At 48.9% G+C, this 26,843-nt stretch overlaps 1 protein-coding gene across 1 annotated transcript; it reads left to right on the top strand.

Annotated features, from left to right (window-relative positions):
* Nucleotides 1-115: 115 nt before the first annotated feature.
* TNFAIP6 (TNF alpha induced protein 6) lies at nt 116-19,952 on the top strand. Its single transcript, XM_054168889.1, has 6 exons — nt 116-280; nt 9,198-9,335; nt 13,185-13,346; nt 16,180-16,408; nt 18,729-18,769; nt 19,782-19,952. The coding sequence occupies exons 1-6, from the start codon at nt 187-189 to the stop codon at nt 19,943-19,945; spliced, it is 828 nt and encodes a 275-aa protein (XP_054024864.1). The 5' UTR covers nt 116-186; the 3' UTR covers nt 19,946-19,952.
* Nucleotides 19,953-26,843: the final 6,891 nt, after the last annotated feature.

The following is a 26,843-nucleotide window of genomic DNA, read 5'->3' as shown; positions in this document are numbered from 1 at the left end:
TGACTGCAGACACCACAGTGAATTGTGTAAGAAGCCTGCAGCGAGCACAATTGGAGCAGCCTTGCTGACCTCACAGCTGAAAGCACTATTTAAGATCTGGCTACCAGATGTTCCACTAGGATCTAGCCAGCTGCTAGCAGAACTTACCCTGAGTGGTTTTTCCCAGCCCTAATACACTGGGAAGAGATGATTGCCCTCCTCTTCTTCTGTGCCCTGCTGTGGGAGAAGGCTGGAGCATGGGGCTTCAAGGACGGAGTGCTGCATAACTCGATTTGGTTAGGTAAGGAATCGTTTCACCCCTGAGTGCTTTGCTGCTGAACTGCCTGGGGTAGCCTGGCAGGAGAATCAGTCAGCAGTGAGAAAGTTGAGCTCTGTGCTAACAGCACCACAGTGCTGCACTGAAGCATTATAGCTGCTTTGCTTTTGGGGACCGTTTTAGCCTATTTTGATTCATTTAATTGTATTTGAACAGAAACTTGCAGTCATTTAACAGTTGCTTGGATCATTTTCTTTCAGCCTTTTGGCATCTAAAATCATCTTTTTGACCATTTAAAATCCTGATCCTTGAGAATAGTAATTAATTAATAGCGTTTTAAAATCATTTTATCCTTGCAAGACAATTCTCTTTGATAGTTTTTGAGCATTTTCTTTGATCATTTTTGTCACGTCTGAGCATTTTCTTTGACCACCTTATCATTTTTGGGGGGGCATTTAATCATTTTTTACCCATTTAATTATTTTAAACCCCATTGTGTTTGCTCTTTTGACCATGTTTTGATAATTGTGTCCCTTTTAAATCACTTTATTTGGTCATTTTATCACTTCATTGGATCATTTTGTCACATTTGAGCATTTTCTTTGACCATCTTAGTAATTTTGGGGGGGGCATTTAATCATTTTTCACCATTTAATCATTTTAACCCCATTTTATTTGTCCTTTTCCTCAGTTTTGATAATTGTATCACTTTTAAATCACTTTATTTGATCATTTTCTCACTTTATTTGGTCATTTTATCTTTTTTTTTTGACCATTTTGTCAAGTTTGAGCATTTTCTTTGACCATTTTATCCTTTTTGGACCATTTTATCCTTTTTTGACCATTTAATCAGTTTTTCAACCCCATTTTATTTGTTCTTTTCCTCATTTTTGCTAATGTTACCATTTAAAAATCACTGCATTTGAGCCTTTTATCTTACTTTGATCATTTTGTCAAGTTTAAGCATTTTCTTTGGCCATTTTATCCTTTTTTTGGCCATTTAATCATTTGTTTGACCATTTAATCATTTTCAACCCCATTTTATTTGCTCTTCTGGTCATTTTGGAACAATTTTATCCTTCAAAAATCTCTTAATTTGATCATTTTCTTTGATCATTTTATCATTTTTGGACCATTCACTCATTTTTTAAATGATTTTATTTGATAATTTAATATTTTTAGCATTTAGTTTGACCACTTAATCATTTTTGATAATGCATTTTTCTTAGCCTTTTTTTTTTGCTCATTTTATCCTTTTTGATCACTTTCTCTGCTCACTGTGTCATTTTTTGCTCCCTTTATTTGACCACTTCATCATTTTTTCATCATTTAATCACCTTTTGATCACTTTCTTTGCTCATTGTATCATCTTTGATCACTTTCTCTGCTCACTGTGTCATTTTGTGCTCCATTTATTTGATCACTTACTCATTTTGGGATCATTTAATCACCTTCTGATCACTTTCTTTGCTCATTGTATCATTTTTGATCACTTTCTCTGCTCACTGTGTCATTTTTTGCTCCATTTATTTGATCACTTAATCATTTTGGGATCATTTAATCACCTTTTGACCATTTTCTTTGCTCATTTTATCATTTTTGATCATTTTCTTTGCTCACTGTGTCATTTTTAAATCAATTTATTTGACCATTTCATCACTTTTGGATCATTTAATCACCTTTTGATCATTTTCTTTGCTCACTCTGTAATTTTTTAATCAATTTATTTGACCATTTCATCACTTTTGGATCATTTAACCACCTTTTGATCATTTTCTTTGCTCACTCTGTCATTTTTAATCAATTTATTTGACCATTTCATCACTTTTGGATCATTTAACCACCTTTTGATCATTTTCTTTGCTCACTGTGTCATTTTTTAGCTCCATTTGTTTGCCCATTTAATCATTTTTCATATCATTTAATCACCTTTTGATCACTTTCTTTGCTCATTGTATCATTTTTGATCATTTTCTTTGCTCACTGTGTGATTTTTTCCATCAATCTATTTGACCATTTAATCACTTTTGGATCATTTAATCCTCTTTTGATCATTTCATGTGATCCTTTTCGCTGAGTTTTGCCCTCGTGGCTTCATTTCTGTCATTACTGGAGTGCTGGGGAGGTGGGGGAGGAAAAAGAGAGCTGGAATATTTCCTCTGAATGCATTTTCCAGCAGCATGAGGCAGTGAAAACAACATTAACCAACAGTTCCTTCTAATGAAGGAAAATGAGTATGAAAAGAAGCATTTGCCCAAGGAATGAATGGCTTTCTGCATGAGCATACTTTGGATGCCTGGGGTCCCACAGATGAAACTAAATGATCTGGAAATAATAGTGAGAATATTTCCTGGCTTTCTAGGAAAGCACAGAAATGGCTCTGTTTTGGCTGTGGGTTTGCTCACATCATGAAAGAGTGGAGAGACGCTTTCAAGAGGGCTACAGGAAATGTGGGAATAGGGTTTCTTTGTAGCTCAAGTTTAAAATGCTGTGGGAATGGAGTTTTTCTATCTCAGATGGGGTTAAATTCTATGGGAATAGGGTTTTTACATCTCAGGTTTAAAATTATGTGGGGGACAGGGGTTTTTATATCTCAGGTGGGTTTAAAATGCTGTAGGGATAAAGGGTTTTATATCTCAGGTTTAAAAAGCTGTGGGAATCGGGTTTCTGTATCTCAGATGGGTTTAAAATGCTGTGGGAATAGGGCTTCCATATCTCAGATAAGTTTAAAAACTGTGGGAATAGGGGTTTGATAATCAAATGGGTCTAAAATGCTGTGGGAACAGGGTTTCTATATCTCACATGGGTTTAAAATGCTGTGGGAATAGGAGGTTTCTACCTCAAATGGGTTTAATAGGCTGTGGGAACAAGGTTTCTATATCTCAGGTTTAAAACACTGTGGGAATAGGGTTTCTGTACCTCAGATGGGTTTAAATTCTGTAGGAATAGGGGGTTTATACCTCAAATGGGTTTAATAGGCTGTGGGGACAGGGTTTCTATATCTCAGAGAGGTTTAAAATCTGTGGGAATAGGGTTTCCATATCTCAGATAGGTTTCAAATGCTGTGGGAATAAGAGGTTTATACCTCAAATGGGTTTAAAATGCTGTGGGAATAGGGTTACCATATCTCAAATAGGTTTCAGTTCTGGGGGAATAGGGTTTTTATACCTCAAATGGGTGTAAAATGCTGTGGGAATAGAGTTTCTATATCTCACATAGGTTTAAAATGCTGTGGAAATAGGGTTTCCATATCTCAGATGGGTTTAAAATGCTGTGGGAATAGAGGGTTTATACCTCAAATGGGTGCAAAATGCTGAGGGAACAGGATATCTATATCTCACATAGGTTTAAAATGCTGTGGAAATAGGGTTTCCATATCTCAGGTAAGTTTGAATGCTGTGGGAATAGGGTTTCTATACCTCACATGGGTTTAAAATGCTGTGGGAATAGGGGTTCTATATCTCAGATAGGTTTAAAATGCTGTGGGAATAGGGTTTCCGTATCTCAGATGGGTTTCCATATCTCAGATAGATTTAAAATGCTGTGGGAATAGAGGGTTTATACCTCAAATGGGTGCAAAATGCTGAGGGAACAGGATATCTATATCTCACATAGGTTTAAAATGCTGTGGAAATGGGGTTTCCATATCTCAGGTAAGTTTGAATGCTGTGGGAATAGGGTTTTTATACTCAAGTGGGTCTAAAATGCTGTGGGAATAGGGTTTCTATACCTCACATGGGTTTAAAATGCAGTGGGAATGGGGTTTCCATATCTCAGGTAAGTTTGAATGCTGTGGGAATAGGGGTTTTATACTCTAGTGGGTCTAAAATGCTGTGGGAATAGGGTTTCTATACCTCACATGGGTTTAAAATGCTGTGGGAATAGGGTTTCCATATCTCAGATGGGTTTCCATATCTCAGATAGATTTAAAATGCTGTGGGAATAGAGGGTTTATATCTCAAATGGGTGTAAAATGCTTAGGGAACAGGATATCTATATCTCACATAGGTTTAAAATGCTGTGGAAATGGGGTTTCCATATCTCAGGTAAGTTTGAATGCTGTGGGAATAGGGTTTTTATACTCAAGTGGGTCTAAAATGCTGTGGGAATAGGGTTTCTATACCTCACATGGGTTTAAAATGCAGTGGGAATAGGGTTTCCATGTCTCAGATAGGTTTAAATTCTGTGGGAGTCGGGGTTTTTATACCTCAAATGGGTTTAAAACACTGTGGGAATAGGACTGATTTATATATATATATATTTCAAGTGGCTTTAAGTTGTTCTTAGAGATCTTGGTCCAGTACAAGACAGGTTTGGGATGCTGCCTCACTAATTGAGGCCAATTTGAAGAGCAATTCTCTAAGTCTTTAAAAAGAAGCAGCAGAGTGGAAGGTCATGAAATCATCTTCTGCCACACATTCAGCTTTTACCTAGAGAGTAAACAAAGTAATCAGGGCATTACAGCACCCCAGCATCCCAGCACGCTGGGGGTTGGAAGGGAGCTCTGGAGATGGACACCCACAGCAGCTTGCCAAGCATCACAGTGGCCAAGTGGGTTTGGAAGCTCTCCAGAGAAGGAGACTCCACAACCTCTCTGGGCAGCCTGCTCCAGGCCTCCAGCACCCTCACACCAAACAACTTTCTCCTCATCTGCAGGGGGAACCTCCTGGGTTCCACTTTGTGCCCATTGCCCAAATAATATCTTGAGCTCCTGGCAGGCTAGACGTGCAGAGGCCCAAGCCAGGAGCTCTATGTGGCCATCCTCTGATTAGAAGTCCAATATGTCTCTCTTTTTTTTCTTAGCATTCAGTAATTTTGTTGTGCATATTGAGGGTGCTTTATGAAGCCAAATCTGATGCTTGTTGTGTTTGTGCAGAAGAGATTTGGTTACACTTTACCATCTCCTCCTGCTGTGGGTGAGTAGAGGGTCACTGTCCTTGCAGGATTTTGCTGTCTTTGGACTTCAAGGGGAGACTTTAGGGAGAGTGAGTTGGAAGAAACATGTCCTCCTGTCATGTAACCCATGATCTTTTGAGTAAGAACAAAAGAAGATCAGAGGGTGGAGAAATTCCTGGGGGAACAGTCCCAGCATGCAGATTTTCAGGCAAAGAAAGAAAGAACTTTGCTGCAAGTTCTCACTGTCCTCCAGGGAGAGGAAGTTTCAGGGAGGTCAGATGAAGAGAGCAGCCTCCACATAGAATCCTCTAACAGAGAAGACCACAGAGGCACAGAATGCACCAGGTTGAAAGGGACCCTCAAAGGTCATCTTGTCCAGCCCCCCTGCAGTCAGGCAGGGACCCTTCCAATTAGATCAGGTTGATCAGGGCTCCATCAGGTTTGACCTTGAATGTCTCCAGGGATGGGGCCTATGCCAGTGACATTCCCAGAAAGCGGCTCTCAGTCCTCTGAAAGGTGTCAACCATACAGATTACTTCACTGGGTTACAAAGTCAGTGATTCTGGCTCCAAAACTATAGCAGCAACCATCATATGGATGTCCAGAGAAGGGCCACGAGGATGAGCAGAGGGCTGGAGCTGCTCTGCTATGAGGACAGACTGAAGGAGTTGGGGCTGTTCAGTTTGGAGAAGAGAAGGCTCCCAGGTGACCTCATTGTGGCCTTCCAGGATCTGATGGGGGCTACAAGAAGGCTGGGGAGGGACTGCTCAGGATCTCAGGTAGTGATAGGACTAGGGGGAATGGAATGAAGCTGGAGGTGGGGAGATTAAGGCTGGAGGTGAGGAGGAAGTTCTTCCCCATGAGAGTGGTGAAGCCCTGGAATGGGTTCTTCAGGGAGGTGGTTGAGGCCCCAGCCCTGGAGGTGTTTAAGACTGGATGAGGCTCTGGCCAGCCTGATCTAGTGTGGGGTGTCCCTGCCCATGGCAGGGGGGTTGGAACTAGATGATCCTTGTGGTCCCTTCCAACCCTGACTGATACTATGATACTATTCTGTGATCTACTTCATACTCACCAGGCTGAGCAAGTTGGGGCTGTTCAGCTTGGAGAAGAGAAGGCTCCAGGGAGACCTTAGAGCAGCCTTCCAGCACCTGAAGTGACTACAAGAGAGCTGGGGAGGGACTTATTACAAGGGCTTATAGTAACAGGGCAAGGGGCAATGGTTTGAAACAGGAGGAGGGCAGATTTAGGCTGGACATTAGGAATGAATTCTTTCCAGTGAGGGTGCCCAAGGAGGCTGTGGATGCCTCATCCATGGAAGTGGTGAAGACCAGGCTGGATGAGGCTTTGAGCAACCTGGTCTTGTGGAAGGTTTCCCTGCCCATAGCCAGGGGAGTTGGAAATGGATGACCTTTAAGTCCCTTCCAACCCAAACCATTCCATGAATCTATGATCTAGAAGGGATCTCAGCACAATTCAGTGGTGGCCATGGCCTTTTTTTTTTCATTCCAAACTACTGACTTTAATCACATCCCTAGAAAAGATTCTGGTTTCCCCCATGGTTAAATAAGTACTGTACAAAATTCTGGTCCCTTCCAACCCTGACTGATACTATGATACCATGATTTTGCTCTGTTGCTTTGCTTTTATTTTAAGTCAGATTGAACAGTGGTAGCCCCAGTCAGCCATTTCTCCTTGCTCTCCAAGCCTCAAAGCCAGGTTGGATGAAGCCTTGAGCAACCTGGTCTAGTGGAAGGTTTCCCTGCCCATAGCCAGGGGAGTTGGAACTGGATGATCTCTCAGGTCCCTTCCAACCCAACCCATTCCATGAATCTATGATCTGAGAAGGAATCTCAGCACACTTCAGTGGTGACCACAGCTCTTTATTGGAGCAAACTATTGACTCTAATCTGAAGTTACAGAATCAACCTGGTTGGAAAAGACCTTTAAGAACATCAAGTCCAACCTATCACCCAACACCTAACTAAACCATGGCTTCAAGTGCCACATCCAATCCCTTTTCGAACACCTCCAGGGATGGTGACTCCACCACCTCCCTGGGCAGCACATTCCGATAACCAATTACTCTTCCTGGGAAGAACTTTCTCCTCACCTCCAGCCTAAACTTCCCCTGGCACAGCTTGAGACTGTGTCCTCTTGTTCTGTCACAGATTGTCTGGGAGAAGAGACCAACCCCCTCCTGTCTACGACCTCCCTTCAGGGAGTTGCAGACAGCAAGAAGGTCTCCCCTGAGCCTCCTCTTCTGCAGGCTAAGCAACCCCAGCTCCCTCAGCCTCTCCTCACAGGGCTGCGCTCCAGACCCCTCCCCAGCTTTGTTGCCCTTCTCTGGACACCTTCCAGCAACTCAACATCTTTCCTAACCTGAGGGGCCCAGAACTGGACACAGGACTCAAGGCATGGCCTAACCAGTGCTGAGTCCAGGGCAGAATGACCTCCCTGCTCCTGCTGGCCACACTGTTTCCGATGCAGGCCAGTATCATGTCCCTAGCAAAGATTCTGGTTTCCCCCATGGTTAAGCAAGTACTGTACCAAATTATTCCTGGTTTTGCACATCTGTCTCCCTCAGATTACCCTCAACATAAGGCAGACCTAAGCAAAGCCCATGCTCAGATTAGATATGCAGATTGGTTCTGGGACAGATTTCCATGCATATGGCAGCAGACAAGCACGCTGTGAAAAGCTTCTGAAGCTTGTAGCAGTAGTGACAGTTTCTAGGTTTCCCTGGAAAGCTGCTTTATGTTGTACTTGTAACAGAGAAGGAGGGAAAAAATAAATGAAGCAGAAAGTGCATTCATTTTGTGTGCAGCAGAAATGTCAGCCAGCAATTGTTCTGGTCCTGCCCTTTGTGACACAAGCTCAGATATTTTTATTTCACATTTTCGTTCCCTTTAATTTCTGCCTCTCCTCCATCCAAGTAGCTCTGATATAACTTCTCTGGAGACTCAAAACAAAGCTCTGATTCATCTTACAAAGGCACTTTTGAGTTGCATCCAAAAGGATGCTGTGATAGCAATCCAGAAGGAGCTTCCCCTGAGCCGCAGAGGATACACAGAACCAGGGATGCTGTCACCAGCTCGTCGTTCCCATGGCTACTGCCTCAAGAGTGGTCCTAGGAGAGTCCTTCCCTGCATTTGTTGATCTTCTGTTGTTCAACAACTGACCAAATCCTGGCAAGCTCTGTTGTTCAAAACTTCTCCCAAACGAAAACATGACTTTGGGTTGCAAGAACATGCCCCTGGGCAGGGAGGGACGTGTTTTCATGCCACTTCCCAAGTGGCTCAGCTACAACCTGAATATTTTGATGCTGTCTTCTCACCTGGACAGTAGCCCAAAGTGCAGGTCTTGGGGAAACTGCCCAAGTGGCCCAGAAGGCCAATGGCATCCTGACTTGGATCAGCAACAGTGTGACCAGCAGGACCAAAGTGATTGTGGCCCTGGACTGGGCACTGGTGAGGCCACACCTTGAGTACTGGGTTCAGTTTTGGGCCCCTCACTACAAGACATTGAGGTGCTAAGAAAGGGTCCAGAGAAGAGCAACAAAGCTGGTGAAGGGTCTAGAGCACAAGTCTTGTGAAGAGCAGCTGAAGGAACTTGGGATTGTTTGGTCTGGAAAAGAAGAGGCTGAGGGGAGCCCTCATTTCTCTCTGCAACTCCCTGAAAGGAGGCTGGAGCCAGGTGGGGGTTGGCCTCTTCTCCCTAGTAGCAAATGACAGGATAAGAGGAAATGGCCTCCAGTTGCACCAGGGGAGGTTTTGGTTGCACATTAGAAGAAACTTCTTCACTGAAAGGGTTCTCAACCACTGGATCAGACTCCCCGGGGAGGTGGTTGGATCCCCATGCCTGGAGGTGTCTTCTGACTGGTAGATACGGTGCTGATGATTGGCACCATCCTTGGTAGAGTTAGAGAGTGGTTCGACTCCTTCATCTTAAAGGCCTTTTCCAAGCCAAAGAGTTGTCTGAGAGCAGCCCAGAAGGTGGTTGAGCTGTGCTGTGCTTGCTGCAATAATGGTTTGCTTTGGTCCCACAGAACGAGCAGCTGGAGTGTACCACAGGGAGTCGCGCTCGGGCAAGTACCAGCTCACCTACGTCGAGGCAAAAGCCGTCTGCGAGTACGAGGGAGGACACCTGGCCACCTACCAGCAGCTGGAGGCAGCCAGGAAAATAGGTTTGGACAGCATCATGGCTCTTTGCTTTCTGTCTTGCTCCTTCCTGCTGTTGCCAGTCTTGTATTTTCATCAATGTCGTGGGCTCAGGAGGTTCGATAAGGCCAAGCGCGAGGTCCTGCACCTAGGTCAGGGTGACCCTCGACATCAGTCCAGGCTGGGGGTGAGGAGACTGAGAGCAGCCCTGCAGAGAAGGACTTGGGGGTGCTGGTGGGTGAGAAGCTGGACATGAGCCAGCAGTGGGCACTTGCAGCCCAGAAGGCAAATGGCATCCTGGGCTGGAGGAAAGGAAGTGTGGCCAGCAGGTCAAGAGAGGGGATTCTGCCACTCTGCTCTGCTGAGACCTCACCTGGAGGGCTGTGTCCAGCTATGAGGCTCCCAACACAAGAGAGACATGGACCTGCTGGAGAGGGTCCAGAGGTGGCCATGAGGTTGATCAGAGGGGTAGAGCACCTCTCCTACAAAGACAGGCTGAAGGAATTGGGGCTGTTCAGCCTGGAGAAGGCTCAAAGATGGAGCCTTGAACAACCTGGTGCAGTGGAAGGTGTCCCTGCCCATGGAATGGGGGTTGGAGCTAGATGATCTTGAAGGTCCCTTCCAACCCAAAGCATTCTTATGAGTCTTATGAATAAACTGGCTGAAAACACCTTGACTGATGCTATGAAAAGCAGCAATGCACATCTCCTAGAGAAGCTCCCTCAGGAGAAGCACCTTTCTCTGTAGCCCCCAGGTGCAGTAGCTAGGGAGGTCCTGCTGCTTCCCTGCTTGGCCAGACAGCTCCCAACTAGATGTTGCTGGTTCCAGGACTGTGCTACACCCAGAGCTCAGGGGAGATGTGTGCAGATGTCATCCCTGACAACTCTGCAGGCAGCACAGTCATGCTCTGTCACTGAGGGGGAAGATGGTTTGCAACCTGGGCAAAAACCCTGGGACTTTACAGGCCTCTCAGTCACAGATTCACAGAGTGCATCAGGTTGGAAGGGACCCTCAAAGCTCATCTTGTCCAACCCCCATGCAGTCAGCAGGGACACCTCCAGATAGATCAGGCTGCCCAGAGCCAAATCAAGTCTGATCATGACTGTCTCCATGGTCAGGGCTTCAACCACGTCCCTGGGAGAACCTGTTCCAGTATTTCCCAACTCTCATTATGCAGAACTTCCTCCTGATGTCCAACCTAAATCTCCCCTGCTCCCATTCCAAACCATTGCCCCTCATCCTATCACCCCAGGCTCTTCTAAAGTCTCTCCCCAGTCTTCCTGTAGTTCCCCTTCAGATGTTGAGATGCAGCTCTAAGGTCCCTCCAGAGCCTTCTCTTCTTCAGGCTGAACAACCCCAACTCTCCCAGTTTGTCCTCATAGGAGAGGTTCTCCAGCTCTCTGATCACCTTTGTGGCCTCCTCTGGACCTGCTTCAGCAGTTCCATGTCCTTCTTGTGTACTGCAGCCATTCTTGAGTGGCGTGCTTGGAGTGAAGAGCAGAGCTGAGCGTGGGCTCTGCAGCATTTCTGTTTATCTCCAGTCAGAAATGATTGATTCGTGCAGAGCACTGGGAACACAATGGAAAATCTCCCCCACCACTGAGTCAGAAGCTGGCTCCCAGCACCAGCACACATGTCAAAAGGGTACTTTTGCCTCCTCTGAGGAGCTCACAGCCCTAGGACACCACAAATATGTTCTGCTTCCTCTGGGTGAAAACACTGAGCCGGTCTCTAGCAGACAGAGCACAGCGCAGCCTTCCTTGGCTGCTGTTCTTGAGTTCTCAGCCACAATATGCAGAGAGGAGCTAGGGGGAGGAGTGAGGAATACTTGAGGCATTCCAGGTGTTTGAAGTGCAACTGAAACTCTGTGAAGACTTTGTTTTCTGAGCTGTCTCCTGTGCATGATATTTTATTCATGCTCTGCACTAATGCTGCAAACTCTCGAGATGCAAACAAGGGGAAACAAACCCCAGACTTTTATGGCTCATCCAAGAGGAAACTCAGTTACAAATGCTGGTAGCACAGCACTTACAAACTCACCACCCAGGAAACCATCTAGGCCATCTGCATTTGGGGTTTGGTTTCCAGTGAAGAACTAATAATTATGGTGTGGAGAAGACAAATCAGTATCTGAAGGGGACCTACAAGAAGGCAGGGGAGGGACTGTTCAGAAGGGCCTGTGGGGATAGGACGAGGGGCAAGGGTTTGAAACTGGAGCAGGGGAGATTTGGGTTGGCCATCAGGAAGAAGTTCTGCACATTGAGGGTGGTGGAACACTGGAACAGACTGCCCAGGGATGTGGTTGAGGTCTCATCTCTGGAGACATTCAAGATCAGCCTGGATGTTGCCCTGGGCAGCCTGCTCTAGTCAGAGACATCCCTGCTGCCTGCAGGGGGGTTGGACAAGATGACCTTTGGGGTACCTTTCCAAACCCATGCAGTCTGTGAATCTGTGACACAAATCAATGTTATAATCTGTGTTTAAAACCATCCTCACAAAGTCCTGTTCTTTCCTGTGCCATACAATCATAAACTAGGACAAATGGGTTGGGATGAAAAGGACCTTCGAGATCATGTAGTCCCAACCCCCCTGCCATGGGCAGGGACTCGTCCCACAAAGCAGGCAAGCTGGAGGCTTGGAGCCTCCACAACTTCTCAGGGCAACCTGTTCCTGTTCCAACCTGTAGCTCAAGTTCTGTTAGGCCTATTATACCCAAGTCAATGAGTTGGGGCTGCTCAGCCTTGAGAAGAGAAGGTTTCAAGGAGACCTTAGAGCAGCCTTCCAATACCTGAAGAGGGCTACAGGAGAGTTTGGGAGGGACTTTTTACAAGAGCTTGTAGTGATAGAGACAAGAAGGAATGGATTGGAGCTGGAGGAGGGCAGATTTAGACTGGAGCTTGTACAAGAGCTTGCAGTGATAGAGACAAGAAGGAATGGATTGGTGCTGGAGGAGGAGAGATTTAGACTGGAGCTTGTACAAGAGCTTGCAGTCATAGAGACAAGAAGGAATGGATTGGTGCTGGAGGAGGGCAGATTTAGACTGGAGCTTGTACAAGAGCTTGTAGTGATAGAGACAAGGAATGGATTGGTGCTGGAGGAGGAGAGATTTAGACTGGAGCTTGTACAAGAGCTTGCAGTGATAGAGACAAGAAGGAATGGATTGGTGCTGGAGGAGGAGAGATTTAGACTGGAGCTTGTACAAGAGCTTGCAGTCATAGAGACAAGAAGGAATGGATTGGTGCTGGAGGAGGGCAGATTTAGACTGGAGCTTGTCCAAGAGCTTGCAGTGATAGAGACAAGAAGGAATGGATTGGTGCTGGAGGAGGAGAGATTTAGACTGGAGCTTGTACAAGAGCTTGTAGTGATAGAGACAAGAAGGAATGGATTGGTGCTGGAGGAGGAGAGATTTGGACTGGAGCTTGTCCAAGAGCTTGCAGTGATAGAGACAAGAAGGAATGGATTGGTGCTGGAGGAGGGCAGATTTAGACTGGAGCTTGTCCAAGAGCTTGCAGTGATAGAGACAAGAAGGAATGGATTGGTGTTGGAGGAGGGCAGATTTAGACTGGAGATTAGGAAGAAATTCTTTGCAGTGAGGGTGGTGAGGCACTGGAACAGGGAGGTTGTGGATGCCCCCACCCTGAAGGTGTTCAAGGCCAGCTTGGATGAGGCCTTGAGCAACCTGGGCTAGTGGAAGGTGTCCCTGCCCATGGCAGGGGGTTTGGAACTAGATGATCTTGAAGGTCCCTTCCAACCCAAAGCATTCTGTGCTTCTGAGCATCAGCTTGAGCAAGAGTTGATTTCTTTGACTACAAAAGCAGAGGTTCTTCCCTAGGCTTGCTTTATCACATCCCAGCCTCCCTGTCTGCCTGTTGCAGGTTTCCATGTGTGTGCTGCTGGCTGGATGGCAAAGGGCAGAGTTGGTTATCCCATCGTGAAAGCCGGAGCCAACTGCGGCTTTGGGAGAACCGGGATCGTCGACTACGGCATTCGCCTCAACAGGAGCGAGCGGTGGGATGCCTACTGCTACAACCCCCACGGTGGGTTCCACACCCACACACTGCTCCTCAGCTCCAGCACTGGGACTGCACACCATGCTGCCTGCCTGACACAGTCCAGACTCTCACAGAACAGAATAGAATAGAATTAACCAGGTTGGAGGAGAACTTTGAGATCATCGAGTCCAATCTATCACCCAGCACCATCTCATCAGCTAAACCATGGCACCAAGTGCCTCAGCCAGGCTCTTCCTAAACACCTCCAGGGATGGTGACTCCATCACCTCCCTGGGCAGCCCATTCCAATGGCCAGTCTCTCTCTCTGTGTAGAACTTCCTCCTAACCTCCAGCCTAAACCTCCCCTGGCACAGCTAGAGACTGTGTCCTCTTGTTCTGGTGCTGGTTGCCTGGGAGAAGAGACCAACCCCCACCTGGCTGCATCCTCCCTTCAGGCAGTTGTAGACAGCAAGGTCTCCCCTGAGCCTCCTCTTCTGCAGGCTAAGCAACCCCAGCTCCCTCAGCCTCTCCTCACAGGGCTGTGCTCCAAACTGCTCCCCAGCTTTGTTGCCCTTCTCTGGACACCTTCCAGTACCTCAACATCATCCTATCCCTCCCTGACACCCTCAAAAGTCCCTCCCCAGCTTTCTTGGAGCCCCCTTTAGATCCTGGAAGGCCACAATGAGGTCTCCTCAGAGCCTTCTCTTCTCCAGACTGAACAGCCCCAACTCCCTCAGTCTGTCCTCATAGGAGAGGAGCTCCAGCCCTCTGCTCATCCTCATGGTCCTTCTCTGGACATGCTTCAGCACCTCCAGCTCCTTCCTAGGGGCTCCAGAACTGGATGCAGTACTCCAGGTGGGGTCTCACCAGAGCACATGTGGGACAGGTGCAGATGTGGGGCACCTCTCCAATCCTCCTGCATTCAGCACACTGCTGATGAGTGACATATTGACATGGCTGCTCTTTCAGTGTATTGAATCATAGAATCACTGTGGTTGGAACACACCCTTAAGATCATCGAGTCCAACCATCAGCCCAGCATTGCCAGGTCACCACTAAACCATGCTCCTCAGCACCACATCTCCACAGCTTTGAAACCCCTTCAGAGATGAGGACTTCACCCCTGTCCTGGGCAATCTGGTCCAGGCCATGATAAGCCTTCTGGGGAAGAAACTGATCCTTATGTCCAGCCTAAACCTTCCTTGGGGTAACCTGGGGCCATTTCCTCTTGCCCTTGCAGAAGATCTTGTCCTCATCTCCTCTTCTCCCTTGTTACTTGGCAAAAAAGACCAACCCCCACCTCACTCCAACCTCCTTTCAGGGAGCTGTAGAGAGCAATGAGGTCTCCCCTCAGCCTCTGCTTCTCCAGGCTGAACACCCCCAGTTCCCTCAGCTGCTCCTCACCAGGTCTGTTCTCCAGACCCTTCACCAGCCTCTTTGCCCTTCTCTGGACACACTCCAGCCCCTCAATGTCCTTGCAGTGAGGGGTCCAAATCTGAACCCAGTACTCAAGGTGTGCCTTCACCAGTGCTGAGGTGGTTGATTCCTGCCCTGGTCCTGCTGGCCACGCTATTGCTGATCAAGCCAGGATGCTGTTGGCCTTCTTGGCCACCTGGGCACACTGCCTGATACCACATCCTCTAGCAGGGAGGACAGAAAAGTGGGCACCAACAAGAAAAGCAAAGCTTTGTGCACGGCTCAGCTCTCCTACTCCTCCAAGCGTCCTCCCCGGCCTGGCAGAGCCCAGAGCTGGAGCTGCCCGTGACGTCTGTCCAGCTGTGGCCATTCTGTTTGTGCTCAGAGGGCCTGAGGTTGTTTGTGTGAGCTGGGCAGTTGTAAATCAAATAGCTCTGTGGGGTGGGGGACACACAGATGTTCAGCAAAAGAAAGCTGCAAGAGGGAACTACTGCACTCTGTATTGCTGCATGTCAGCCCAACGTCCTCCTTGCTAGCCCTCTGCTCTGGGCTGAGAGGTGGTTGCTGTCCAAGGGCAGGGTTTGGGCAGAGGACAAAAGGAGAGCAGAACAGCCCACAAGCAGCAGATGATGTCAGTCTCTCCTCCTGAAAGGATTTATATTCACTCTTGATGGACACTCTGCTGCAAAGCCTGAGTGCAGGTGGCACAGCCACAGCCTGGACATTTTGATGCTTTTCTCACCTGGACAGAAGCCCAGAGTGCAAGTCCTGGGGAAACTGTCCACATGGCCAAGAAAGCCACCAGCATCCTGGCTTGGAGCAGCAAGATTGTGGCCAGCAGGACCAGGGCAGGGCTCCTGCCCCCATACTGGGCACTGGTGAGGCCACACCTTGAGTCCTGGGTTCAGTTTAGGGCCCCTCACTCCAAGAAGGACACTGAGGTGCAGCAGCAGGTCCAGAGAAAGGCAAGGAAGCTGGTGAAGGGTCTGGAGAGCAGGGCTGATGAGGAGCAGCTCAGAGAACTGGGGGTGTTTAGTGTGGAGAAGAGAAGGCTGAGGGGAGACCTCATTGCTCTCTACAGCTCCCTGAAAGGAGGTTGGAGCCTGGTGGGGGTTGGTCTCTTCTCCCTAGTGTCAGGTGACTGAATGAGATAAAATGGCCTGAAATTGTGCCAGGGGAGGTTTGGGGTTGGAGATGAGGAACAATTTCTTTCTCCAAGAGTGGTCAGGCACTGGAACAGGCTGCCCAGGGAGGTGGTGGAGTCACCATGCCTGGAGGTGTTCAAGAAACCTGTGGCCATGGCACTGTGGGACATGGTTTGATGGCCATGGTGGGGTTGGGTTGCTGGTTGGACTCCATCTTAGAGGTCTCTTCCAGCTGCAACAGTTCTGTGATTGTGATTTAAACCACAACCCAGTCCAGAAGGAACGCTCCAACTCTGATGGTTTTGTTTGCCTCCTAGGGAAAGAATGCGGTGGAGTCTTCACGGATTCCAAACACACCTTTAAGTCCCCAGGCTACCCAAATGAGTATGAGAATGACCAGATTTGCTACTGGCATATCAGGGTGAAGTATGGCCAGCGCATTCACCTGCAGTTCCTGGAGTTTGATGTGGAGGAGGACACTGCTTGCCTGGCTGATTTCCTGGAGATCTATGACAGCTATGACGATGTCAACGGCTTCGTGGGCAGGTAAAGCAAGTCCAGCTTGAATATGGAATCATAGAACTGCTTGGCTTGGAGCAGACCACTAGGATGGAGTCCAGCCATAGACCAATGTCCTGGTTTGAGGCCAGGCAGATCCTCTCTTGCCCCCTGAGAGGGGCAAAAGCATGACATTCACACAACAGGGATTGCAGGAGTGGTGGAAAGTGTAAATGGAAAAGCAATGAGTGTGTTACAGAGAGCTGCAAGCATAGTGACAAAAGAAACCCAAAGCATACAGACTCCCTTACAGCAGTGTAGGAAAGATGTTGAGTTGCTGGAAGGTGTCCAGAGAAGGGCAACAAAGCTGGGGAGGGGTCTGGAGCACAGCCCTGGGAGGAGAGGCTGAGGGAGCTGGGGTTGCTTAGCCTGGAGAAGAGGAGGCTCAGGGGAGACCTTCTTGCTCTCTACAATTCCCTGAAGGGAGGTTGCAGCCAGGTGGGTGTTGGTCTCTTCTCCCAGGCAACCAGCACCAGAACAAGGGGACACAGTCTCAAGCTGTGTCAGGGGAAGGTTAGGCTGGAGGTTAGGAAGAAGTTCTTCCCAGCAAGAGAGATTGGCCTTTGGAATGTGCTGCCCAGGGAGGTGGTGGAGTCCCCATCCCTGGAGGTGTTTAGGAAGAGCCTGGCTGAGGCACTTGGTGCCATGGTTTAGTTGGTGAGATGGTGTTGGGTGATAGGTTGGACTTGGTGATCTTGAAGGTCTTTTTCAACCTGGTTCATTCTAATTCTAATTCATACCCAAAAGCCTTCCAACATTTCCCTTCTCCCCACCTGAGAGTATACCCAAACCCCCCAGGGCTGTTTCTTCTCCCCTCCACTGCTAGGCTAATCTCAGCTGGCCAGATCTGTGACCACCCCTCCCCCTTCTCCTGCTGGCACTAGGCCTAGCCAAGCCTAAGAGGCCTTGAGATAATTCCCCCACCATCACCAGATATGGAGCATCTCCCACGAGAGCAAGGAGGGAAAGAGAGGAAGTGTGAGCCCTTGCTGATAGATTTACAGGGCACAGGATATTATGGGTATGAAGTAGGCTATTTCCTGTGTCCACCCACTGGGCTGGACACTTGGGACACCAGAGGTGTATCTTGTGTGCCAGCAGCAGGAGGCACCCAGCCTCAACTGCCACAGCCCAACACCACCATGGCCATCAAACCATGGCCCAAAGTGCCACGGCCACAGGTCTCTTGAACAACTCCAGGGATGGGGACTCCACCACCTCCCTGGGCAGCCTGTTCCAGTGCCTGACCACTCGTGTTCCTTATGTCCAACCTAAACCTCCCCTGCACAATTTCAGGCCATTTCCTCATGTTCTATCACCTAATATTAGGGATAAGAGACCAATCCCCCCCTTGGCTCCAGCCTCCTTTCAGGGAGTTGTAGAGAGCAATGAAGTCTTTCCTCAGCCTCCTTTTCTCCAGACTAAACACCCCCAGTTCCTTCAGCTGTTCCTCACCAGCCTTGTTCTCCAGCCCCTTCACCAGCTTTGATGTCCTTCTCTGAACACACTCCAGCCCCTCAGTGTCCTTGGAGTGAGGAGCCCAAAACTGACCCCAGGATTTCAGGTTTGGCCTCTCCAGGGATGAGTACAAGGGGACAACCCCTGCCCCAAAGTGAAAACAAGCCAGAAAAAGTGATAAAAACCCAGTGGCCAATTCCTGCCTCTTTTCACCTCCTCTCTCCAAATGGAGTGTGGCAAAGGAAGGACAGTTTTGCCTTTACTGACAATTTTGTCTTTACAGATCATTCTAAATGTTTTTCTTGACAAGGCTCTTCCTTCCTTAGCCTTGGGCCACTGCTCTTTCCCTGCACACCTCATTAAATTCCTCCTTTTCTTCTTTTGCATCATTTACTTCCTGCTAATATTGACAAATGTTTCCTTTTTTCCCTCCCCCCAAGCCTTACTATAGCACAAGGACAAAACTCCTTTAGGCACCTGCCTTAACTGAATGCTTAGAACCAGTTGAGCTCCACCAACCACAGCTCCAGAGGAGAGCCCAGGGCAGGAGCCACCTCTCATTGCAGGTCCTCATTTTGGGAGCCTGTGGCATACTTTCAGCATGTTTTGGTCGTGACCATTTAGAAGCAGATGGTCATAGAATCATTGAGGTTGGAAAAGACCTTCAAGATCATCAAGTCCAACCATTAACCCTACTCTACCAAGTCCACCACTGAGCCATATCCCCAAATACCATGTCCTTTCCAACCTAACTCTCTGGTTCTGTGACTGTGAGGTTCTCAGAAAGAGTTTTGCACGTGAGGACGAGGCACTTAAGCTAATCAGACCCATCTTTGCATTCTCCTTCCAGGTTCTGTGGAGATGAGCTGCCAGATGACATCATCAGCACAGGTAATGTATTTGCACTTGTTAAGTTAAAACCAAAATCAGCCAAAATCACTTCCCCCTTGCCCCACCCCCCAATAATATATGGATAAAATGACACAGCTTCATGTCCTAAAGTGCTGCTCAGTAGTGCCAGCACATTCTGTCATCTAATTGCTTCTAAACAAACTTTTGAGGGTGTCAGGGAGGGATAGGACTGGGGGGAATGGAACCAAACTAGCACGGGTAGATTGAGATTGGATGTGAAGAAGAAATTGTTCCCCAGGAGGGTGGTGAGAGCCTGGCACAGGTTGCCCAGGGAGGTGGTGGAAGCCTCAGCCCTGGAGGTGTTTGCAGCCAGGCTGGATGTGGCTGTGAGCAACCTGCTGTAGTGTGAGGTGTCCCTGGCCATGGCAGGGGGGTTAGCACTGGCTGATCCTTGAGGTCCCTTCCAAGCCTGACAATTCTGTGATTCTATGAAACCTAAAAGCAAGGTCGAGCTGGAAGATGACCAGAGTGCAGCCTGCTGGCCTGTAAGCGGTAGCACACCCCTGAGCAAGAGGGACTTTCCACAAAGATGTCTTTTTACACAGCAGATCAGTCACCAGTAACCCATCCCAACCCACACACAGGGGGCTTGGACTCAAATATCTCCAGAGGTCCTTTCCAACCCTTAACATCCTGTGAGCCTGTGAAGTCTGCCTGAGGCTAAGAATCCCCCCAGGCCACAGCTTGGAAGCAGACAGACTAGATGGATTCTCTAAAGATTCATTGAATGGTTTGGGTTGGAAGGGACCTTCAAGATCACCTAGTTCCAACCCCCCTGCTGTGGACAGGGACACCTCCCACCAGCCCAGGTTGCTCAAGGCTTCATCCAGCCTGGCCCTGAACACCTCTAGGGAGGGGGCATCCACAACCTCCCTGGGCAAAACCTGTTCCAGTGTCTCACCAGCCTGACAGGAAAGATCTTGGATGAAAGAGCACTTTCAGAGTGATTAAAAAAAACATGTAACCTTTGCTTTTCTTTTTCTTGTCCCAGGCAATGTTATGACCTTGAAGTTTTTGACAGATGCCTCCGTGACTGCTGGTGGGTTTCAGATCAGATACACGACCATGGACATACCCTCCAAGACAAGTGATGGGAAGAACACAACAGCCCAAGGGAAAAACAACTTCTTATCTGGGAAGTTTGGTATTATGTGAGCAGAGGAAGGAGATATAGACTCGTGGAGAAACTTGGCTTAGAACCCAGCTGAGATAGCTGGTTCTGCTGATCAGGCATTTCCTTCACCTCTTTCTGATTCCCTGCCTTTCTGTAAGTGTTGTCAATAGAAGTATTACTAGGAAGTAAGTTATAAAATATACTTAGGTGAATAACAGAAGACTCTTTTTAGATTACAAGTACTGTAAAGCTCCAAGGAATTCGTTGGTACCAAAGACCTTAAAATTAAGGCCACACCTTGGGTCCTGTGTCCAGTTCTGGGCCCCCTCAGTTCAGGAAGGAGGTTGACTTGCTGGAAGGTGTCCAGAGAAGGGCAACAAAGCTGGGGAGGGGTTTGGAGCACAGCCCTGTGAGGAGAGGCTGAGGGAGCTGGGGTTGCTTAGCCTGCAGAAGAGGAGGCTCAGAGGAGACCTTCTTGCTGTCTACAACTCCCTGAATAGAGGTTGTAGCCAGGTGGGGGTTGGGCTCTTCTCCCAGGCAACCAGCACCAGAACAAGAGGACACAGTCCCAACCTGCACCAGGAGAGGTTTAGGCTGGAGGTTAGAAGGAAGCTCTACACAGAGAGAGTGATTGCCCATTGGAATGGGCTGCCCAGGGAGGTGATAGAGTCATCATCACTGGAGGTGTTCAGGAGGAGACTTGATAGGGTGCTTGGTTGCATGGTTTAGTTGATTAGGTGGTGTTGGATGATGGGTTGGATGTGATGATCTTGAAGGTCTCTTCCAACCTGGTCTGGTCTATTCCATTCCATTCCATTCCATTCTATCCTATCCTATCCTATCCTATCCTATCCTATCCTATCCTATCCTATCCTATCCTATCCTATCCTATCCTATCCTATCCTTCTATATAAATTGCTCCTTCTCCTCATTCCTTGAAGGATTTGACACAAACTTTCTGGGGTGACTCTTTCCATTGTTTTCAATCTCTCCTCATTTTCCTTGATTCCCTCATAATTTTGGGTTTTTTTTTTGAGATTGTTGCTGTGTTTTTTCCCCAGTTCTCTACCCATTACTAATTAGTTTGGGGTTTGGTTCTGCCTAACTCATTTCCCTGAACTCAAAGGGCTTTCACAGTAATCTTATTTTTAGGATACATAAATTCATCCTCTGGCTGGCCCATGTCATTGTCCAAAGTCAAAAGATGGGGAGCAACATAAACAGCACAGAGTCAATGATATCATCATCATCATTTCATTGTGAGATGAGTCAGAAACTGCCCAATTCATTTTGTCAGGGTTTCCTCATCTGGAGATCACAGAAGGGACCTCTGGAGATCATCCAGTCCAGTCCCCCTGCCAAAGCAGGATCACCTAGGGCAGGTCACAGAGGAATGCATCCAGATGTGTTTGAAAGTCTGCAGGGAAGATGACTCCACAACCTCTCTGGGCAGCCTGCTCCAGGGCTCCAGCACCCTCACAATACAGAGGTTTCTCCTCTTCATGAGGTGGAACCTCCTGGGTTGCAGGTGGTACCTGTTATTCCTTGTCCTGTCACTGGGCACCACCAAAAAGAGCCTGGGACCTTCATCCTGACACCCACCCTTCAGATATTTATAGACATCGATAAGATCCCCTCTCAGCTTTCTTTCCTCCAGACTGGACAGCCCCAGCTCTCATGGTCAAGTCCCTTTATCATCCTCCTAGCTCTCCATTGACTCTCCAGTAGATATCTGTCTCAAACTGGGGAGCCCAAAACTGGACACAGTATCCCAGGTGTGGCCTCAGCAGAGCAGAGTATAGGGGGAGGAAAACCTCCCTAGACCTGCAGAACTCCCTTTTCCTGATGCACCCCAGGACACCATTGGCCCTCTCGGCCACAAGGGCACGTTGCTGGTCATTGAGGTGTTCATAACTGAGATGTTCATGTCCTTTCATTTCTGTGGTTTCACTGAGTAACCAATCAAATGAAAGACTTCAATAAAGCAGGTGGGCTGAAGCACCAGAAGAAGTTGCTGAGTACCAGCAAAGCCCTTCAGAAGGTCCTGTCAAGATGCTGCACGTTGTTTACACGGGTTGGAAGAAGACTGCACCACTTAAGTTGATGAAGAGAAATCATTCTCCATGTGTTCTTAACTGCAGTTTAAACTCCTCAGTCTGAAGCAGCATTAAAGCTACCTCTGTTTTAATAATGTGCTGAGTTTCCAGTGGATTCTTTTTGCTTCTTGGCCACGTTTGTGGACTTTGAAAGACTTTCCTTGCTTTAAAGCAGTGAGTAAGTTGGAAGAGTTTCTTTCTCTTTTTGCTCTGAATGTTTGTCTGACCCCTGAGCTGCTCACTGAGAATCTTACTCTGAATTCTTTTCATTTTGGGGCATTCAAGGCCAGGTTGGGCAAGGCTTTGAGCAAATTGGTCTAGTGGAAGCTGTCCCTGTCCGTGACAAGAAGGTTGGAAGCAGATGGTCATAGAATCATTTAGGTTGGAAAAGACCTTCAAGATCATCAAGTCCAACCATTAACCCTACTCTACCAAGCCCACCACTAAGCCATATCCCCAAATACCATGTCCTTTCCAACCTAACTCTGTGGTTCTATGACTGTGAGGTTCTCAGAAAGAGTTTTGCACATGAGGACGAGGAACTTAAGCTAATCAGACCCATCTTTGCCTCATTCTAATCATCAGCTCTTTATATTCTTTGATCTCTTGTTGTTGTATTGTTTCACTGTTTTACAAGGGCTCATAGTGACAGGACAAGAGGAGACAGACAGACTGAAGGAGTTGGGGCTGTTCAGTCTGGAGAAGAGAAGGCTCCCAGGTGACCTCATTGTGGCCTTCCAGGATCTGAAGGGGGCTACAAGAAGGCTGGGGAGGGACTGCTCAAGATCTCAGGTAGTGATAGGACTAGGGGGAATGGAATGAAGCTGGAGGTGGGGAGATTCAGGCTGGAGGTGAGGAGGAAGTTCTTCCCCATGAGAGTGGTGAAGCCCTGGAATGGGTTGTCCAGGGAGGTGGTTGGGGGCCCGTCCCTGGGGGTGTTTAAGCCCAGGCTGGATGAGGCTCTGGCCAGGCTGATCTAGTGTGAGGTGTCCCTGCCCATGGCAGGGGGGTTGGAACTGGATGATCCTGGAGTTCCCTTCCAACCATGACTGATACTATGATACTATGAATTGATTGAAGCTGGAAGGAGGGAGATTTAGACTGGGTATGTAGAAGAAATTCTTTGCAATGAAGGTGATGAGACACTGGAACAGGTTGCCCAGGGAGGATGTGGATGCCACCTCCCTGGAGATGCTCAAGGCCAGGTTGGATGAGACCTTGAGCAACCTGGGCTAGTGGAACGTGTCCCTGCCCACGACAGGGGGTGGAACTAGGTGATCTTGAAGGTCCTTTCCAACTCAAACCATTCCCTGAATCTATGAATCTCCACAATCCTGCTTCCTGCTTGTGTCAGAGGTCAGTGTTGCAGCTAGCACTGCAGCTTCTCCGTTTCCAGCACTTTGTTCACGCTTCATGGGAGCACCAGGAAACAAAGTTCCTATCCCTGCTTTAATGGGATCAAGTAGCAGCTCCAATCTGCTTTTTAATCCTGCCACCTCGTGGGCTGAATAAACCACTTCATGTCCTCCCCTTACAAAAAGTCATCCCAGTTCTCCAGGAGCAGTCTGGGAGGAAGACAGATGGATCAGAACTAAAGGGTGTGCAGGAAATATCTGCCTGCCTGGAAATCCCCATGGAGCCAGAGGGCTGATGCTGTGTGGGGAAGAATTTCTTTCCAGAATCATGGGATCAGAGAATGGTAGGGGTTGGAAGGGACCCCTGGAGATCATCCAGTCCTACCCCCTGCCAAAGCAGGGTCACCTAGGGCAGGTCACACAGGAATGCATCCAGGTGGGTTTTGAAAGTCTTCAGAGAAGGAAACTCCACAACCTCTCTGGGCAGCCTGCTCCAGGGCTCACAATGAAGAATTTTCTCCTCATGTTGAGGTGGAACTTCCTGTGTTGTACCTGTTGTTCCTTGCCTTGTCACTGGGCACCACCAAAAAGAGCCTGGCCCCTTCATCTTGACCCCCACCCCTCAGATATTTATAGACATTGATAAGATCCCCTCTCAGAACAGACACCCCAGTGTGGGTGACTGAGAAAGAAAGCCTCAGCCCTTTAGTGTGTCTGCTCAGACCTCTTTTTACCCCTCAGAAACTGAGTTTCTCCACACTTCAGATCTGCTGTCACCCCTGCTATTTCATCTTGCACCCATAAATGCTCGAGGTGATTCACACATCCATCACCTGTCCCCACTTAGGGGCTTTACCACGAGGAGGGGTGTCCCATAAACAGCTAAATGCTAACATTTCCCACCCACAGGTGAATGCTGGGCAGTGCTTGGTGATGCAGCCAGGATGGAAAGTGAAGACACTGAGCATTTTCTGTTGCACTTACTTTTCCCCACCATTCAGGGACCCCAAGTTTACTTGGGGGGCCTCCATTAAACAGCCATAACAAAACCCCCACAAACAACTGGAAATGGCTGCAGAGCTACACATTCCCCACACACAAGGGAATGTTGGTCAACACCTGGCCAAAGACGAGCCAGTTTGTGGTCAAGAAGGTCAACAGCATCCTGACTTGGATCAGCAATTGTGTGGCCAGCAGGACCAGGGCAGGGATTGAGCTCCTCTATTGGGCAGTGGTGAGGTCATCCCTTGAACACAGGGCTCAGTTTTGGGCCCCTCACTGGTGAAAGGTTAAAAATTCAAACAAACAAATAAAGCAGACAAAACATCTTTCACAAGACCAAGCGTTGGGAAGAGACAATAGGCTGAAGTGCTCTCTGGAAGACATCAGAGCCTTCCAAAACAGAGAAGGAAAAAGAAACAAGGGGACCTTTAAGGAAGGAACAAAGGGATGCCCCTGGCCATGTGCCCACAAGAACTGCTCAGGTTATATCTTTCAGATGAACTGAGCTCGTTGTTACTTGCAAAGCACACCTCCAGGATTGAAGTTACCTAGCTCTGAGTGAAAAAACCCCTACTCACCGAGCAGCAGCAGCCCCATGCAGAGCTACAGGCTGGGGTCAGAGTGGCTGGAGAGCAGCCAGGCAGAAAGGGACCTGGGAGCAGTGGTTGACAGCTGGCTGGACATGAGCCAGCAGTGTGCCCAGGTGACCAAGAAGGTCAATGGCATCCTGGCCTGCTGCAGGAACAGTGTGGCCAGCAGAAGCAGGGAAGTCATTCTGCCCTGTACTCTGCATTGGTTAGGCCACACCTTGAGTCCTGTGTCCAGTTCTGGGCCCCTCAGTTTAAGAAGGACATCGAGACACTTGCCAGAGAAGGGCAACGAGGCTGGGGATGGGTCTGGAGCACAGCCCTGTGAGGAGAGGCTGAGGGAGCTGGGGTTGCTTAGCCTGGAGGAGGCTCAGGGGAGACCTTCTTGCTGTCTACAACTCCCTGAAGGGAGGTTGTACACAGGAGGGGGTTGGTCTCTTCTCCCAGACAAGCTGTGACAGAACAAGAGGACACAGTCTCAAGCTGTGCCAGGGGAAGTTTTGGCTGGAGGTGAGGAGAAAGTTCTTCTCAGAGTTGTTAGCCATTGGAATGTGCTGCCCGGGGAGGTGGTGGAGTCACCATCCCTGGAGGTGTTCAAAGAAGGCTTGGATGTGGCACTTGGGGCCATGGTTTAGTCGTCAGGAGGTGTTGGGTGACAGGTTGGACTTGATGATCTCTGAGGTCTTTTCCAACCTTATTGATTCTGTGATTCAAAATACACTGCACTTTTAAATCAAGGCAAACAAAGACTTGTCCAATAGTTATCAAGTAGGAGCATGCTTATACATTAAGTAGGGGTGTTTGTGTATCCCTGAGAGCATAAACACACTGTTTATCTGTGAATACTTGTGCTAGCTTTGTAAATTGGTGCCTAGCACCCATCTCTGTGCAGAACTGGAATTGCTCTTTGCACACCAGGTAAAGAACCCAGATCTGGGAAAACATCACTACAAGGACATTGATGTACTGGAGCATGTCCCAAGAAGGGCAATGAAGCTGCTGAAGGGTCTGGAGGACAGGTCTGTTGAGGAGCAGCTGTGGGTTGTTCAGCTCGAAGAGAAGGCTGAGGTGAGGTCTCGTTGCTCTCTGCAACAGCCTGAAAGGAGGTTGGAGCCAGGTGGTGGTTGCCCCCTTCTCCCAAGGAACCTCAGGTTGTGCCAGGGGAGGTCTAGGTTGGACACAAGATGTCTTCCCCAAAAGGGTTGTCAAGCCCTGGATGAGGCTGCCCAGGGCAGTGGTGGATCCCTGGAGGGGTTTCAAAGCTATGGCGATGTGATGCTGAGGCCCGTGGTTCAGTGGCGACCTGGCAGCGCTGGGTTAATGGTTGGACTCAACGACCTTGAACGCCTTTTCCAACCACACCGATTCTGCGATGTTAGGATTTCACAGCACTGCCCCCCACACTCAGGTGGTCTTAAGGCAGGCCAGGTTCATGCCGGTAGGTTTCTGCAGAGCTGGGGTTCAAGTGTAAGCACCGCCCAGCTCCAGCAGGCCCAGAGCTTATCTTCCAGTGAGCCACAGACGACCCGCAGAGCGCAGGGGCTGCCGCCAGGGCCCCGCAGCCGCAGCCACGCGGTGCCCCCGGCCGCCGCCGGCCGCAGACGCCGCCTCGCGCGCGCCGGCCGCCGGCCGCCCGCCGCCGCCTCCACCAATCCGCGGCGCGGGGCGGCGCGCGGCGGGCGCGGGAACCCATCCATCGCTCGGCGCTCCGCCGCGCGACGTTCTCCGGCTCGGCCTCCGGGCGCCGCCTGCCCCCGCGCTGCCATTGGCTGGGCTGGCCGCAGCCCGGGCTCACGCGCCGCCAGTCCCGCCCGTCGCCATCTTAGCCCGGGAACGCGGTGAGGGGCGAGCGCCTCCTGGGCTGGCGGCTCCGCGCTGCCCGCCCGCCCGCGCGCTGCC

The sequence above is a fragment of the Dryobates pubescens genome, chromosome 2 (assembly GCF_014839835.1).
Source record: "Dryobates pubescens isolate bDryPub1 chromosome 2, bDryPub1.pri, whole genome shotgun sequence".
Taxonomy (NCBI): Eukaryota; Metazoa; Chordata; class Aves; order Piciformes; family Picidae; genus Dryobates; species Dryobates pubescens.
Note: the sequence above shows the minus strand (reverse complement) of the source record. Positions and strands in the feature narration are given on the sequence as shown.